The sequence below is a fragment of the Ischnura elegans genome, chromosome 1 (genome assembly GCF_921293095.1).
Source record: "Ischnura elegans chromosome 1, ioIscEleg1.1, whole genome shotgun sequence".
In the NCBI taxonomy this organism is placed as follows: Eukaryota; Metazoa; Arthropoda; class Insecta; order Odonata; family Coenagrionidae; genus Ischnura; species Ischnura elegans.
In genome coordinates, this window is record NC_060246.1 from 33,753,713 (window position 1) to 33,766,890 (window position 13,178).

The following is a 13,178-nucleotide window of genomic DNA, read 5'->3' on the forward strand; positions in this document are numbered from 1 at the left end:
TAACGGTGCATGAATACGGGTGATTCAAGCGTGCCTACTCAACCCAAAAGTGACTCCACCAATAATTCATAATTGAGTAGGTGATCACTGAATGGTATTCAGTTGATATTTCACATAAATAATGAGAAATACGCAGGTAAGATTGTTTAAATCCCTTGCCTTTGCAGTGCCCGCTCCATACATCCACTCAACTCCCTATAGTTGTAATTAGCCAGCGAGATGAGTTTGAGGTGTATGTATTGTTTAACATCTGGCAGTAGAAATACCTCAACCAAGGTGCTTGATAAACTATTTGTTAGTTTGCCTAAAAACGTAAGATGGAGAGGCCTGTGGCTCCGAGGCCAATCACAGAAATACGGGAGGGTTTTCAAAGAAAACTGCGATTCATCTGTGAAGATAATGTCAACGCAAAAATTGAAATATACGTAAATAATGTGAAAAGCCATCCAACTAGGGATATATCGTTAAAAATATTAAATATTTACTTATTACTATTTAAATGACTTTTTAACGCACAGTTTGGACCCGAATTGGTGGAATTTTCTCTCAGCCTGAAAGTTCAGTCTTGCGGGAAAGAAATAAAAATTTGCTTGCCCGATATTTTTTTGCAAATGAATTAACTATTTTTGGAAAGGCTGTTAACATGGCACTCGTCTCCATTTCTGAGTAATGCACAATGCTGACTTGTATTAACCTGAATAAGCAAAGTAAATTTGCTACAGAGATCGTTTCTGAGTAAGGGGATTTGAGTTACAAGTCTCTTGAAAACCTGATGAAGCTGTGATGAAATGCATTAAAAGGCATGAAACTGTTTAGAACTGTGTTGTAGTGATGGGCACTGTGCGAGTGAGTCAGTTCAGATGTGCGACTTGGCTGATTGAGCTGTGAGGTGAGACAGTCTTATTTGGTGAGTCGCGACTCCCTCCGCACATGACTCTCTCCGTACACACTGTACGCTGAAGTTGTGCGAGGGGAAGTCAGAAACCCAGATCTCACTACTCCCTTAGTGCACACTGCGCATGTTGGAGTCGTGAGCGGTGGGAGTTGCACATGCACACATGACTCCTGCATACATTGTGCGTATTAGAGTGTGAGGCTTATCGCATGTTTGGCGGGTCAAAGGGAGCACATCGTCACCTGTATATTACCTCCCTGACCACCTTCTCCTCCCTTCCCACCACTCTCCTCTTTCCCCCCAAATCCCACGAACGCTTTCGCACTCTGCAAGCGGTCATTGAAGGCGCTGTGAGCGGTGAGGCAGCTCACCAAAAAGAGTCGTTTATGCCATCACTACTGTGTTGAAATCCCAAGTTGCAAGGTTGGGGCTAGTGACTCTGTTGAAACTGAAACATATATAGCCGATGCATCTAAAGACGTGTTGGTATATTGTTCTTGAGGCCAATGCCAGCTATTTCCATCAGTAAATCTTTACCGTACGTACTTTCCAAAGACCCCTTGAATATTATCTACAAGTGTGTCAAGCAATAAATGTTTTGACCTAAACATAAGATTAGATGAAAATGGAATAAACAGAGTGGTACGATCAAAGTGAAAGTTAGGATTATTCGCGTTTTCTGATTATTCATGATGCCTCTCTCCATCATTAGCCCGGATAATCGGGAGTATGCTGTACCTAAAATTCAAACAAACCAAAGGGAATAATACAGAGGAATGGATACAGTGCCTAATTTCAATTCAGATTTTATTTAATATCTAATTGTCAGTGTAAGGATAATATCTAAGTGTGAAATGATCCGTATCTGTACAATATCTGTTCCCTCCACATTGTTTGACCCACAATGATTTTATCACAAAATAAAGAGGGCACTAACAATTAAAAAAAGAATGATAATTTGCTCTCATTAAGGAATTAAAAATATTTCATAAAATAAAATGAAAAACTCCTAACTTACCCCATTATTTTTTCTTCCAATGTTGACCTAGTGATTAGCCTGTAAACATTGACCACTTTCCTCTGGCCAATTCGGTGAGCTCTATCCATAGCCTGCAGATCTTTCATAGGATTCCAGTCATGCTCAACAAATATTACCTGAAGAACAAAAATCAGGAGATAATTAAATGAAGTAGATGATAAAACAGATTTTGGATAATAAACTTATTTCCTTTACATTTCGAATGAATCAATAATATGGGTAAGCAAAAGATTAGAAGGATGTATGTGATCTTCAACAAGAAAATGAGTTGTTATTAAGGAATAGGAAAGCAAAATCAAAACCAAAAATGTACATGAATCAAGTCTGTCTTAATGAATACAGTGAACCTCTCTACCTAGCTGATTGGCAGGAGTTCAAAATATTGGTTCAAGGAGGGCAGTTGTCCATTGCTTAACGATTCAAAAGCTCCAGCATATAACTAAATCGAGTTTCCTCATTCAGAGCGGTAGAGAATATGCTACATTTTCGTACATTCCAATGAATTCCCATGACGGGAAGAGTGAGAGAGACTATATTCACTCAAATATGGTATTAACAGATGCAGACAGGAAACAGTGTCAAGATGGTGAAAGTGGAATGTGTTGCTGGTTACATTAACTTGCCTCTATCATTTTAGTCTGGAATATAAGCAGCTACTGTGATCAGGACCATGAGTTCAAAATCTACAGCTTTTCATATTTTTTTTAAAGAAAGGTTTGTTCCCTATAGATTTTTCAGATATGTTTTAAAATCTGATCAACATGGATACAACCTTCAAGCTCACAGAAAATAATATTAGGACTTACTGTGTCAGCTCCAGTTAGGTTAAGTCCAAGACCTCCAACTTGGGTAGTGAGCAGCAGCACATCAATTGAAGGGTCTGAATTGAAGCGGGCTACAACAGAGTGGCGGACACCTGCTGGAATACTTCCATCCAATCTTAAATATGTCACAGTAGGCATGTGGGTCCTTAAAGTAAGAGCCAATGAAAAAGGCATATGAGATAATTAGTGGAAAATCAAAACAATAAATTCTGATTTTCGGTGCAAGAGTTTCACCCTCCTTCGATGTTTTCCATGAACTGCGTAAAAAAATACAATCAGACGCAAAAACACCAGGATTATCACATTTTAATGCAAGGATACATGAGGCTTGTTATATCGATTAGAATTCCCTTCGTAAAACCTGATAGTTTTCTTCAGCTGCTAAAATGGAATGTTTCACGTTTACTTAGATGACTGCCCTAGTATTGCCAAAGATGATGAGCAGCAGCAAAAAAACTCTTAATTGATTTTAGATTTCTTCAATGGATAGTCAATCATATATGTACTAAGAAAAATGTTATCTACGACCTTTACATGTAGGCATTTTTTATATTGGAAATGCTCAATTACTGCCGCAGCCTTGCATTCAGTTGAATACAGACCATGGGAACTGGAGATTTTGTAGCACTCAGGTATATTTATTCTGTAACCAGTCAAGGTCAAACAAGAGAAGAAGGGAGTAGTGGAAGTGAAGGCAGAGGGGAGTGGAAGCAGAGACAAAGGAAGTTGAGATCATGTGAGTCACTGCCAAGCACTCGCCAGCATAGACTGCTAGCTGGAGTATATGGAGCCAAGGGAATATGAGGACAATGACATGACTGCAGCTACAATGACCCATGCCAGGTGAAGAAAGCTCTCAACAAGTCCTTGAAGCAATTTAAAATACAAGGTTATGTTCATAAAAAATAATATGTACATTATTTCGGGTACAATATATTATATTATTATTAATACGTATTATTTATTATTATTATTTATAGTCGGATTCAAAAGTATTGCAACAAATGGAGCGGTGCCACTTTCGCCACAGTTTGGAAATCGAGATTCCGTATTTTCTATTGTACCAGTGGGAGGGAAATTTGAACAACATTCCCACTTCCCACAATATTTTTATAACAACATCGTTAAAGGGAAATGTATGCGGGATATGGGCAATATTTAATACCACATAAGTTATGCAGCTCCTGCAAGATAATAAATCTACGTCCAGGACATCAATTCACCTCCTTTCGTAAGTTGGCCGATCCTTCGAAGTATATTGTCTTACAATTAACGCTGAAGCTTTTCAATCAGCGATAGCGAACATGATATACATATAAAATATCCGCCGCAATATCACAGCAAATAATGCCACTGAGGGTTTAAATTCAGTTTGATTTAGTGACACTAGAAGACTGGTTCATTCCCTTTTTGTGCCCTAAAATTGAGAGCTGGAAAAATTGTGGCACAAATGATAGTGACAATAATATTCACAATATACAACCAAATTCTGGAAAAAAATCATTGAAATTCATGTGTGGTGGGGTCATGTGAATCCTGGACCCAAAATCTTTTAAGGAAGATTTTCTATAAATATGATTGATAAATTAAATTAAAGAAAAAGTAACTCAATTGCAGATGAGAAAAAAATACAGTAACAACTATCTACTAAAAAGGAAATAGGCAGGTTTATGGTGACCAAGTTCATCAATGCTGATGGTGACTTCATTAAAACTGCCCATAAACTTCACGACGTATGCAGGTCAGTGCATCAACACAGTTATAGATAACCAGCCACCACTGCCTATCACTACTATTTTTTTCAGTTATGGCTATGCTATAATTATGTATGCTAATTACAAAACATTGATGTAAAATGCCAAAGTAGTGATGTCTTCTGGGCATGAAAATAAACAACCTTTCTCCATTAATTAGAATATCAAAGCATTATTATTATTCCGCTCATAAACACAATTTTAACCATTAAAATCAACTTACTTGAACAGGTCATTTTCCAAAATATCCAACATAGCTTTCAGCTGGCAAAAAATGAGGGCTCGATGCTGGTTCACCACCAGGTCTCCTCCAGCAGCACCACTTCCAGGCACAACACCAATGCCACAGTCTTCCAATAATTGCCTATGGAAGTCAATTAAAAGTGAATATGATATTATTGAGATATTAGTCACTAAAAGTAATTTTTGAAGTTGAATAAATACATCATTTTGGAGTTCTAAAAATATTTATATAGTTTTTCCACAAACTGTAAGTGGTACAATCCCTGTGAAGAACAGTGTGGTCAAACTCACACTCAGTCATATGGAAACCTGCCTGCCGGTCCCGGTCAAGGCGAATCATTTTTTCTCTGTGGATCTTTCGCACGATTGTGCATTGCGGGTGACTCCCGAAAAAGTTATCACCGCGGGTAGTACCAGTATACTTTAAAATATGGAAACCTGATGTATTGTCTCAGTTGATTATAGAAGACTTTTGTTATTAATAAGCTTGCAAGACCAAAAATTTGGGGGGTTCACATTAATGAACTACCGATGAACGTATCTTTTCAGAAACACCAAAAACTATAGCCTTTTTAAGAAATAGCCATGAAATACACTGTAGTTTAGCACGATTTTGATGTTGCGATAATATTGATACAATCATAATTATAAATTTAGAATAATTTAAGGCTGATTGATATTATTGGCATTCAGAAAACCCACAATTATCGAAAATGAAAAGAAGACTTCATTGACTTGTCGTACCAAGAAAATACATAAATCAGTGGCAGTCAACGAAGTCTTCTTTCGAATATCAACTTCCACATAGTTGATCATGATAGTAATAATAATAATTTATTTATTTGCCAGACGACAAGTATTGTGCATACATTGTATATGGCACGTCATGAATACAAAATCAAGCTATATACAAAATGGCAGTTTAAATTCAAAGGCAGTTATAAAGATAAATATTCATCAACGGAGTAGAAACATTTGGATAATAAAAAGTTTTCACTCTTAGTTTTGAAAGTCGACAAACTTATAGGAGCTTTTAGGTTCTTCGGAAGCTTGTTGCCTTAGAGTCATTGTTCTAAAGCCACAGATAGCTTTCTTAGTACGTACAAATGGGACATGCAAGTCCCCCTGCTGCCTAGTACCCTGGTTATGAATATCCGAATTTAGCGCAAAGTCCTTAAAGTTTGACTTGGCATATAATAAAACAGAAAGTATGTAGACACAGGGAATAGGTAGCACGCGAAGACATTTAAACTAAGGGCGACATGGTGTTCTACATGGTTTGTTTGCAATCAAACATATAGCTCTTTTTTGGATACCATTGAACGAACCCAAAATTATATACCGTGAAATGCATCCCAATGCATGTAGAGTAAAAATCAAGCACTGCATCATTCCTCGACCAAATTTTCAGTACAGTCGAGCATCCTGCATCTGGCACCGACAGGACTGTCATTCCCTTCTCATTCACTCATTGCACATTGTTCGTCCTGTCCCTATTTACCCAGTCCCATTTCATCAGAAGCAAGGAAATATTTAGACACAGTTTCCCAGGTGCTCTCTTTCATGCAATCTAAGGTCAACCTCAGCATAGGAACTTTATTGAAGGGTGGGGCAGTCCTCTAGGCAATGAGATTTTTACATATGGCAAAAGAGCATGTTATTCCCCTTTATAATGGTATCACCAACAAATTTTTGACAGTGAATATTCGCTGCTTTTGATTTAGGTTGAGGAAAACTGTAATGAGAATATAGTTAAAGAGCAGGAAATTTTTCTATGTGAGAACTGGTAAAACCAGCAACTAGAGGATACCCTCACTAGGAATAAAAAAAAGAGATAAAGTAAGACCCATTCACTACGAAAAATAATAAGTGTTAGGAAGAACAAAAATACAAAATTAAATAATTAATAAATAAAATAAACAAAATAAAATAATAAAATAAATAAATTTACAATACAGCTATAAAATTTTGTGCTTCTGCCCTCCCATAAAATATCCTCAATATCATCCATCAAGATATTTTTTAACATATCCAGCTTCAGATTCACAGCTGTCACTAAATAGACTATAGCCCATTAGAAACCCATTTGTCCTCCGATAGATAGAAGAAAGCCAGTAGAAGAAGTCTTCCTTCACCACTAAAAATGACTAATGAGGCAATATTTATCATTCTAATATAATTATTTCTAAAGCTATCATTGAAATATTGATGCATTTACTTCTGGGTTAATATAAATGCATAAATAAGCCAATTCGTTCACTTTTTGCATCTTAATAACTGGGAAAAGAAGCAATTTTTGCTGGACATCGGGGATAATGAGTTTGTGCTATAATGAGTCATTTTCCACGGATCTTCAGAATTCTTAGTTATATACTTCTACTGTACTACATCTGACTCAATTATGCATAGTGATTGAAGCTGGAATAGTTGATTCAAATATTCAAAACCATTTTATCACAATGCATGATTATTGATGTAGAATAATGACTATTTAATGAACTCATTTGCAGTACATAATCACTACCGAATAACTGGATAAGCAATTCTAAGAGAAAGAAATGATAATGTACCATAGGCATCTTTCACACAACTTACATTAGGGCTGGTAATTTTGCAGCATGATGTACATCAGACAAATTACTCCCACTGCTTCTAAGCTGCTGAGTAATACGGTCATACTCAGGATGTTGTCGATTCAAAACCATTTTTGGATGATTGCAAACATTTTGTAGGTAACGAAGAGCCTAAAAATGAGTTGAACAGGATTGTTAAAGTTAACTCGTTAAATGAGATATAGTCGGTATTAATCATGATAATTTACAAAATACACACACAAAAATATCACAGTATTGATTGTTAACTTCAATCACTAACATTAATTTAAAAAATGATACCAATTAAAGATGAATCATCTCAGAGGCAGTCACATGTTTTGCATTAATCACAAAAACCAACTGCAATGATTGAAATGATTAAGGGTTACATGATAAGGATATCACAAAACAAATACTTACCTCACGTACATATAAAAAAACATAATGGAATTGATAAAAATATCCTTCCAAACACCTCTTAGCAATCATAAATCATTTAATAACATATACACAATTGACATAGAAAAAAAGGTGACAAAACGACCAAGTGATTGTCAATATTTAATCAAGAAATATAATAATGTGAAATAACTAATCATATGAAATCACAACTGAAGTCTAAGATGCACCTCAGTCACAATAAGAGAGAAGAGGGAGTTTAAAAGTAACTTTTTCATACATGTCAAATTAACTCTAAAAAGTATGATCTTAAGCAAAGTACAACAAGACGGCTAAATTAAACTAGATTAAATTTGCAGCAAGAAAGGTTGTCATCATTTTTCTGTAGTATTAATTGTTTAAAAGCTATAGAGGTTATAAAATGAGTTTAAAATGTATCCCAATTTTATTCAATGAACAATGGAGAACTTGCACATTTTTTGGAAAAAATAGCGGAGATAAAGGACGACGAATCTTGCACAACCCAAAAAACCAAAGGGCTAGATAACGCTCAGTTCTCGAGATAAAAATTCTCAAAGTTATCGAAATTCCAACGGCTCAAAAAACAGCATTTGAAAAGGGGAGTGGGTCTGCAGTCACAACTGCCGTTCTGAGGGCTCTGAGGCAGTTTTGCAGCGGCGGCCGCTGTTACAGCCGCTTTCTCGGGGACTCAGGACAGCATCAATGGGGAAAAGGAGGCCTCAATACCACACTGAGAGCTAACTATCTTAACTTTGCTTTTACAGGAACATCTGCGCTGCTTTGATTTCTACAACAGGAGGTTCTACTTTGTTGAATGATGGCATGACTGGTGAAATAATGCACTAATTCCACAATATTTTTTATATAATTTACACAACCAGGTTCGACGCTACCACATCAATCTCTCTTGGGAGGTAGTACCTTGAATAATAACTAGGTAATCTATTCGTGATTGAATTGAATGGCGTGGAATGAGGACACAATGCATTCATCTACATACTATCCCGCAAGCCACCTAAAAGGTGTGTGGCAGGGGGTGTTAGGACACCAGTCATTTGCTAATAAAAAGGATATGCTCTAACGAAATTACGACTGGCATTTATTGAGTCCTTTATGGTTTGGGGGAAAAAGGAATTCGCATATCTATCCATTCGGCAAAATATCTCTCTTAATTTATCGCTTCTGTCGGACCTGGAAATATAGTGGGGTTATAATATTATGTTCTTTGTGTCACTCTTGAGGATATCCATTCTCATTTGTTCAAACAATCTAAGCCTAGTGTGCAGCCTCCAAGTCTCCAGCGGCTCACAGCCTTATTTGATTAACATCTGGGTAATGCTGTCCGTACACCCGTATGTCAGGAAAAATTCTCAGCCACTTCCTATTTTCTTAATTCTAACTTTGAGAAAATGATTGAGTAGGGGATATGCATTTTTATTTGCAACTTATTGCAACTTATCTTACGACTGAAGGATGCATTACCTTGAAGACAATATCCATTCATTAGGGGTAAAGGATTCATATTTTTATCTCATGTTTTCCATTTAAAAAAATACAAATGAAAAAATTCAGAGTGTTAAAAAAACACTTTTTTAAATATTGACCCTTATAGTGCCAGAGGGCTGATTCATCGGCCTGAGGGGTGCCACGGGTCGATCTATCGGCTGTGTTTTTTTACACTCATGCCTTTTATTGTTTGTGCTTCATCTAGCTTTGGTAACTATTATTTAGTATCTGTAATGCTTTAACATACTTGTAAGTATTGGGAGTAAATAAAAAAAAAATAGTTTCTGTGCTTATTAGGCTTCATATAAATTTCTAAGTGTACACCTACAAATTTGCCAAAAAAGTCCAGGCATTCTTCAGCATACCCGGTGATATAGGCTGGCACTAAGAGGGTAAAGTCATTTAAACATTTTTGCACCTCTAAAATAGAAGGAACAGCAACTTTGTAAAGTTTTAAATGCCTATAGAAGTAATAGAAATAGTATAAATAAAATTTTGAAATTTATACCATTGCAAGGGTCTTTTAAAAATCTCTTTTTTTAAATTGTAAGTTTTTTCAATATCTTCATTTGTTAAGGAGATATTAACAAAAAAACTATTTGGCCTTTAATTGACCCCATTTGGGTCATGCGACCATGTAAAAGGCTAATAATTGGTGGGAAAGCATATATCTTCATGTGCCACATGGTGGTATTGGTCGGCTTTCAATCAGATCTGGGGCCGATTTCACCATCTTATTCTACAAGCCACTTTGATTTCATCACTGGGTACATTGAGCCACAATGAACAATCATATCTAATCAGCAAGCAAGTGAGCAATGTGAAATCACAACACAGATTTATTGGTGGTTTAGTGATCACCACAGAGCCAAAGGGAACAAAAAGTGTGAAGCAGTCATGCTGCATACCTTTGCATTCAGTGTGCTCTCTCCAAGTGATCATGGCACCATGAACACCTAATCATCTAATCACTAAGCGACATGCAATTAAATGTGCCCATTCATAACCTCCATGATTCCTTGCAACTGAGCACTTATAATTTCTGGGGAATTTTGAAGAAAAGAGATTTTTGGCCCCTAATTCATTTATTTCAGAGGCCAATATGGTCACATTCAATCCTGATACAAGTTTTACATATAATTTATATATTAGATTATAAACTTGAAAACGGCATAAAATCGAACTTGTGCAACTGCCTCTGAGATAATAAAAGCATACTAGCATAAAATAACATAATTACTTGGAAAATGTGAGTCCTCCCTGAAGAAGCTTTCTTAACACCTGCATTTCCTTCTGACAATGTTTCCTCCAAAGATTGATGAGCATGCGTTCTGGAGAAATCTTCATAGAGTTGAGTTTGTAATGGGCTGAGCTCACAATAGTAGTCCTGAAAATCATATCTTGAGTAAAATATCCTCTCTTTGATTTAATTTGTTACAGAATCTGACTAGCAATTTGTAAATACCTGAGTAATTTTAGGCGGAAGGTCTTGTAAAACATCTTCCTTCATCCGCCGTAGAAGGAAAGGGAGTACTTGTCGATGTAAGGCCTCCATAGCAAGAGCACCTTCAATTAAAATTGTATAATTAGATTCAGAGGTACTTGGTTAGATATGTCATTAAATATTTTTTCAGAGAGACAGACTTGATATCAACTGTAAGATAGGCTGATTACCTCAATAACAGTTTATCAATATTTTTAGATACTAAATTTCAATGCAAACATTATGCAATGGAATATTAAAAATGCACCAATAATAGTAATTTTCCTCTTCTGAATAACAAAGATTTATGGCAAATTAACCTGAAAGATTAATTGATTGAATTTGTTGATTTCACTTCACACATTATTCAGTCATGAGAACTTAATGTTGACAGTTAGAAACTAACTTTTGTTGTATTAAAATGGTTTTGAGAGATTTGTCGCAATATAATATGTATAAAAATATATATGTATAATGAAATACGGGGAGGGGTGTCGCCATCATACACCAACCCTCGTCTACCCCGTGGAGTGACCCATCAGCGACGTACTTCCCAAACCTACTTTCCCTTCCCTTACCCCCTCCCCCATTCCCCCCCCTTTCTCCACCTCCACTCTACCGCCCCTCCAACGCCGTCAAGGGTATAAATTCTATGTACTGATACTTGTAATTGCCAGATGATGATACGGTGTATCGAAACCGGTCACAAATATATTATATTTTGTGGAACAGCGAAGTCTTTTTCTTAATCTTTGTGCATCATGAAGGAGTTCCACCATGTTACACCAACCACCATCGCATTTAATTATGAAATTGTTAACCTGGACATAGCGAAAGCAGCACAAAAGAGGTTTTCAAACCACTTGTGGTACCTGAGTGAGGAGTTGTTGGCCTGGCATTCTTTGACGGATCCTTTTCTAGGTATGGAAAGGAAAACGTGATACTCCATATGAGGACATGTGAGGGAAAATATGATCCAACGAAGAAACATAAAGCAAATTCTATAAACATAAAGACATGACTAAGGTATCTATATCAAATTTTGTCACTACTAATTCGAGAAAGCATTGTACATTACATTGTAAATATGAATTCCAATCTTTGATGCGCACATGCGAGGATGGGATAAACATACAAGAACGATTTGCAAATTATTCGGGATCCTCGAGAGGTATATTATTGTGCAGAGAGTAAATTAGAGAGGCAGAGAGGTAAAACAAATTCAAGGTTTTAAGCCAGTCACGTAGAAGGAAGAGAGCTTTCAAAATTTATTACTAAGTGTGAATTTTCATTGTAGCACAACCCCTAACGTGCGCAAAGACACTTTAATTGCCATATATGGGATGTTAGTGAAAGATTAGAAGTACTCTGAAAATGTATTTTATTTTGGTTGATATCTACTGAAATTCATGACCAGCGTGAAAATAGATTGATCAATTGGATTGGAAATATTGTCATTACAATTAAATTCTTTCTAACGTAAGCACATTTCTTCAGAGGCTAGATCTTGCCAGTGCGGGCGAAGACTTTGTCGAGGGAGAGGATGGGGTGGAGGGGAAGTCTGTAGTAAGTGGTGCGGGCCGTACCTCAGCGGCGCCGCGGTGCGGGGTGGCACCCTGGGGGGGTGGATTGCATTACGATAGACGATATCTCATAAACGCTTAGAGATAGGTCAAAACAAACAGAAAATTGGCCCTATAGGGCTTTACTTTTACGTTTTACATAAGGATAGCACTTTTTCTGCTCCAAAAAACTCAATTGAGGGTCCTCAGTACTTAGGGCCCTGGGGGCACGGGTTGCCGTTAATTTAAAGTAACCAAATTTTAACATGTGAACATAAACTTCATTTGGATCATTTTGAGGCTAGGAAAACATAACTTTTTGCAATTCTGAAAAATAAGGGCCGGCCTACTGTACAAGGAATTTCAGTACTCTTGTTATTACAAAGTTGATGGGAGTAAAAAATGGAAGTTTCTTTTAGGAATCATAAAAAAAACCATTTCTTGTCAAAATTTCTTTTCCCTTCAATCTCCCTAACTTATAACCATGCTGCAAAATAGCTTCAGAGTCAATTGTGTAATATACGGGATTAAATTACATGCAAATGTATAAAAACAAGCACATTCGTTTCATTTTCCCAATAGCAGAATGCGGCATAACACAATTGAGGGTTGATATCTTCCTGAAGGCAGTAAGTCGTCGATATACAAACAAGATGTGTTCCAAGACCTTGCTCGTAACATGATAAACCTATGCAAGGTATCGAAGAGTGCAGTTATCCTGGAGAATGCAACACTGCATCACAGTTGTAAGTTAACACATGATTGTGACGAACTGATCTAGCTGAGCAAGCAATGCAGCTGGAGAGAAAAAAATCATTCTCCACGAGAAAGAAGAACAAGTGAAATGCTGAGTAGTTC

At 36.6% G+C, this 13,178-nt stretch overlaps 1 protein-coding gene across 1 annotated transcript in view; it reads right to left on the bottom strand.

Annotated features, from left to right (window-relative positions):
- LOC124158577 (TATA-binding protein-associated factor 172) overlaps positions 1-13,178 on the bottom strand; it is a 56,642-nt gene that overhangs the window by 1,372 nt on the left and 42,092 nt on the right. Inside the window, exons 23-28 of the mRNA XM_046533741.1 lie at positions 10,741-10,841; positions 10,516-10,662; positions 7,351-7,499; positions 4,736-4,876; positions 2,741-2,903; positions 1,914-2,050 (exon numbers count right to left, since the gene is read on the bottom strand). Coding sequence (XP_046389697.1) covers positions 1,914-2,050; positions 2,741-2,903; positions 4,736-4,876; positions 7,351-7,499; positions 10,516-10,662; positions 10,741-10,841 — 838 coding nt within the window. The remainder of the gene's footprint in view (positions 1-1,913; positions 2,051-2,740; positions 2,904-4,735; positions 4,877-7,350; positions 7,500-10,515; positions 10,663-10,740; positions 10,842-13,178) is intronic.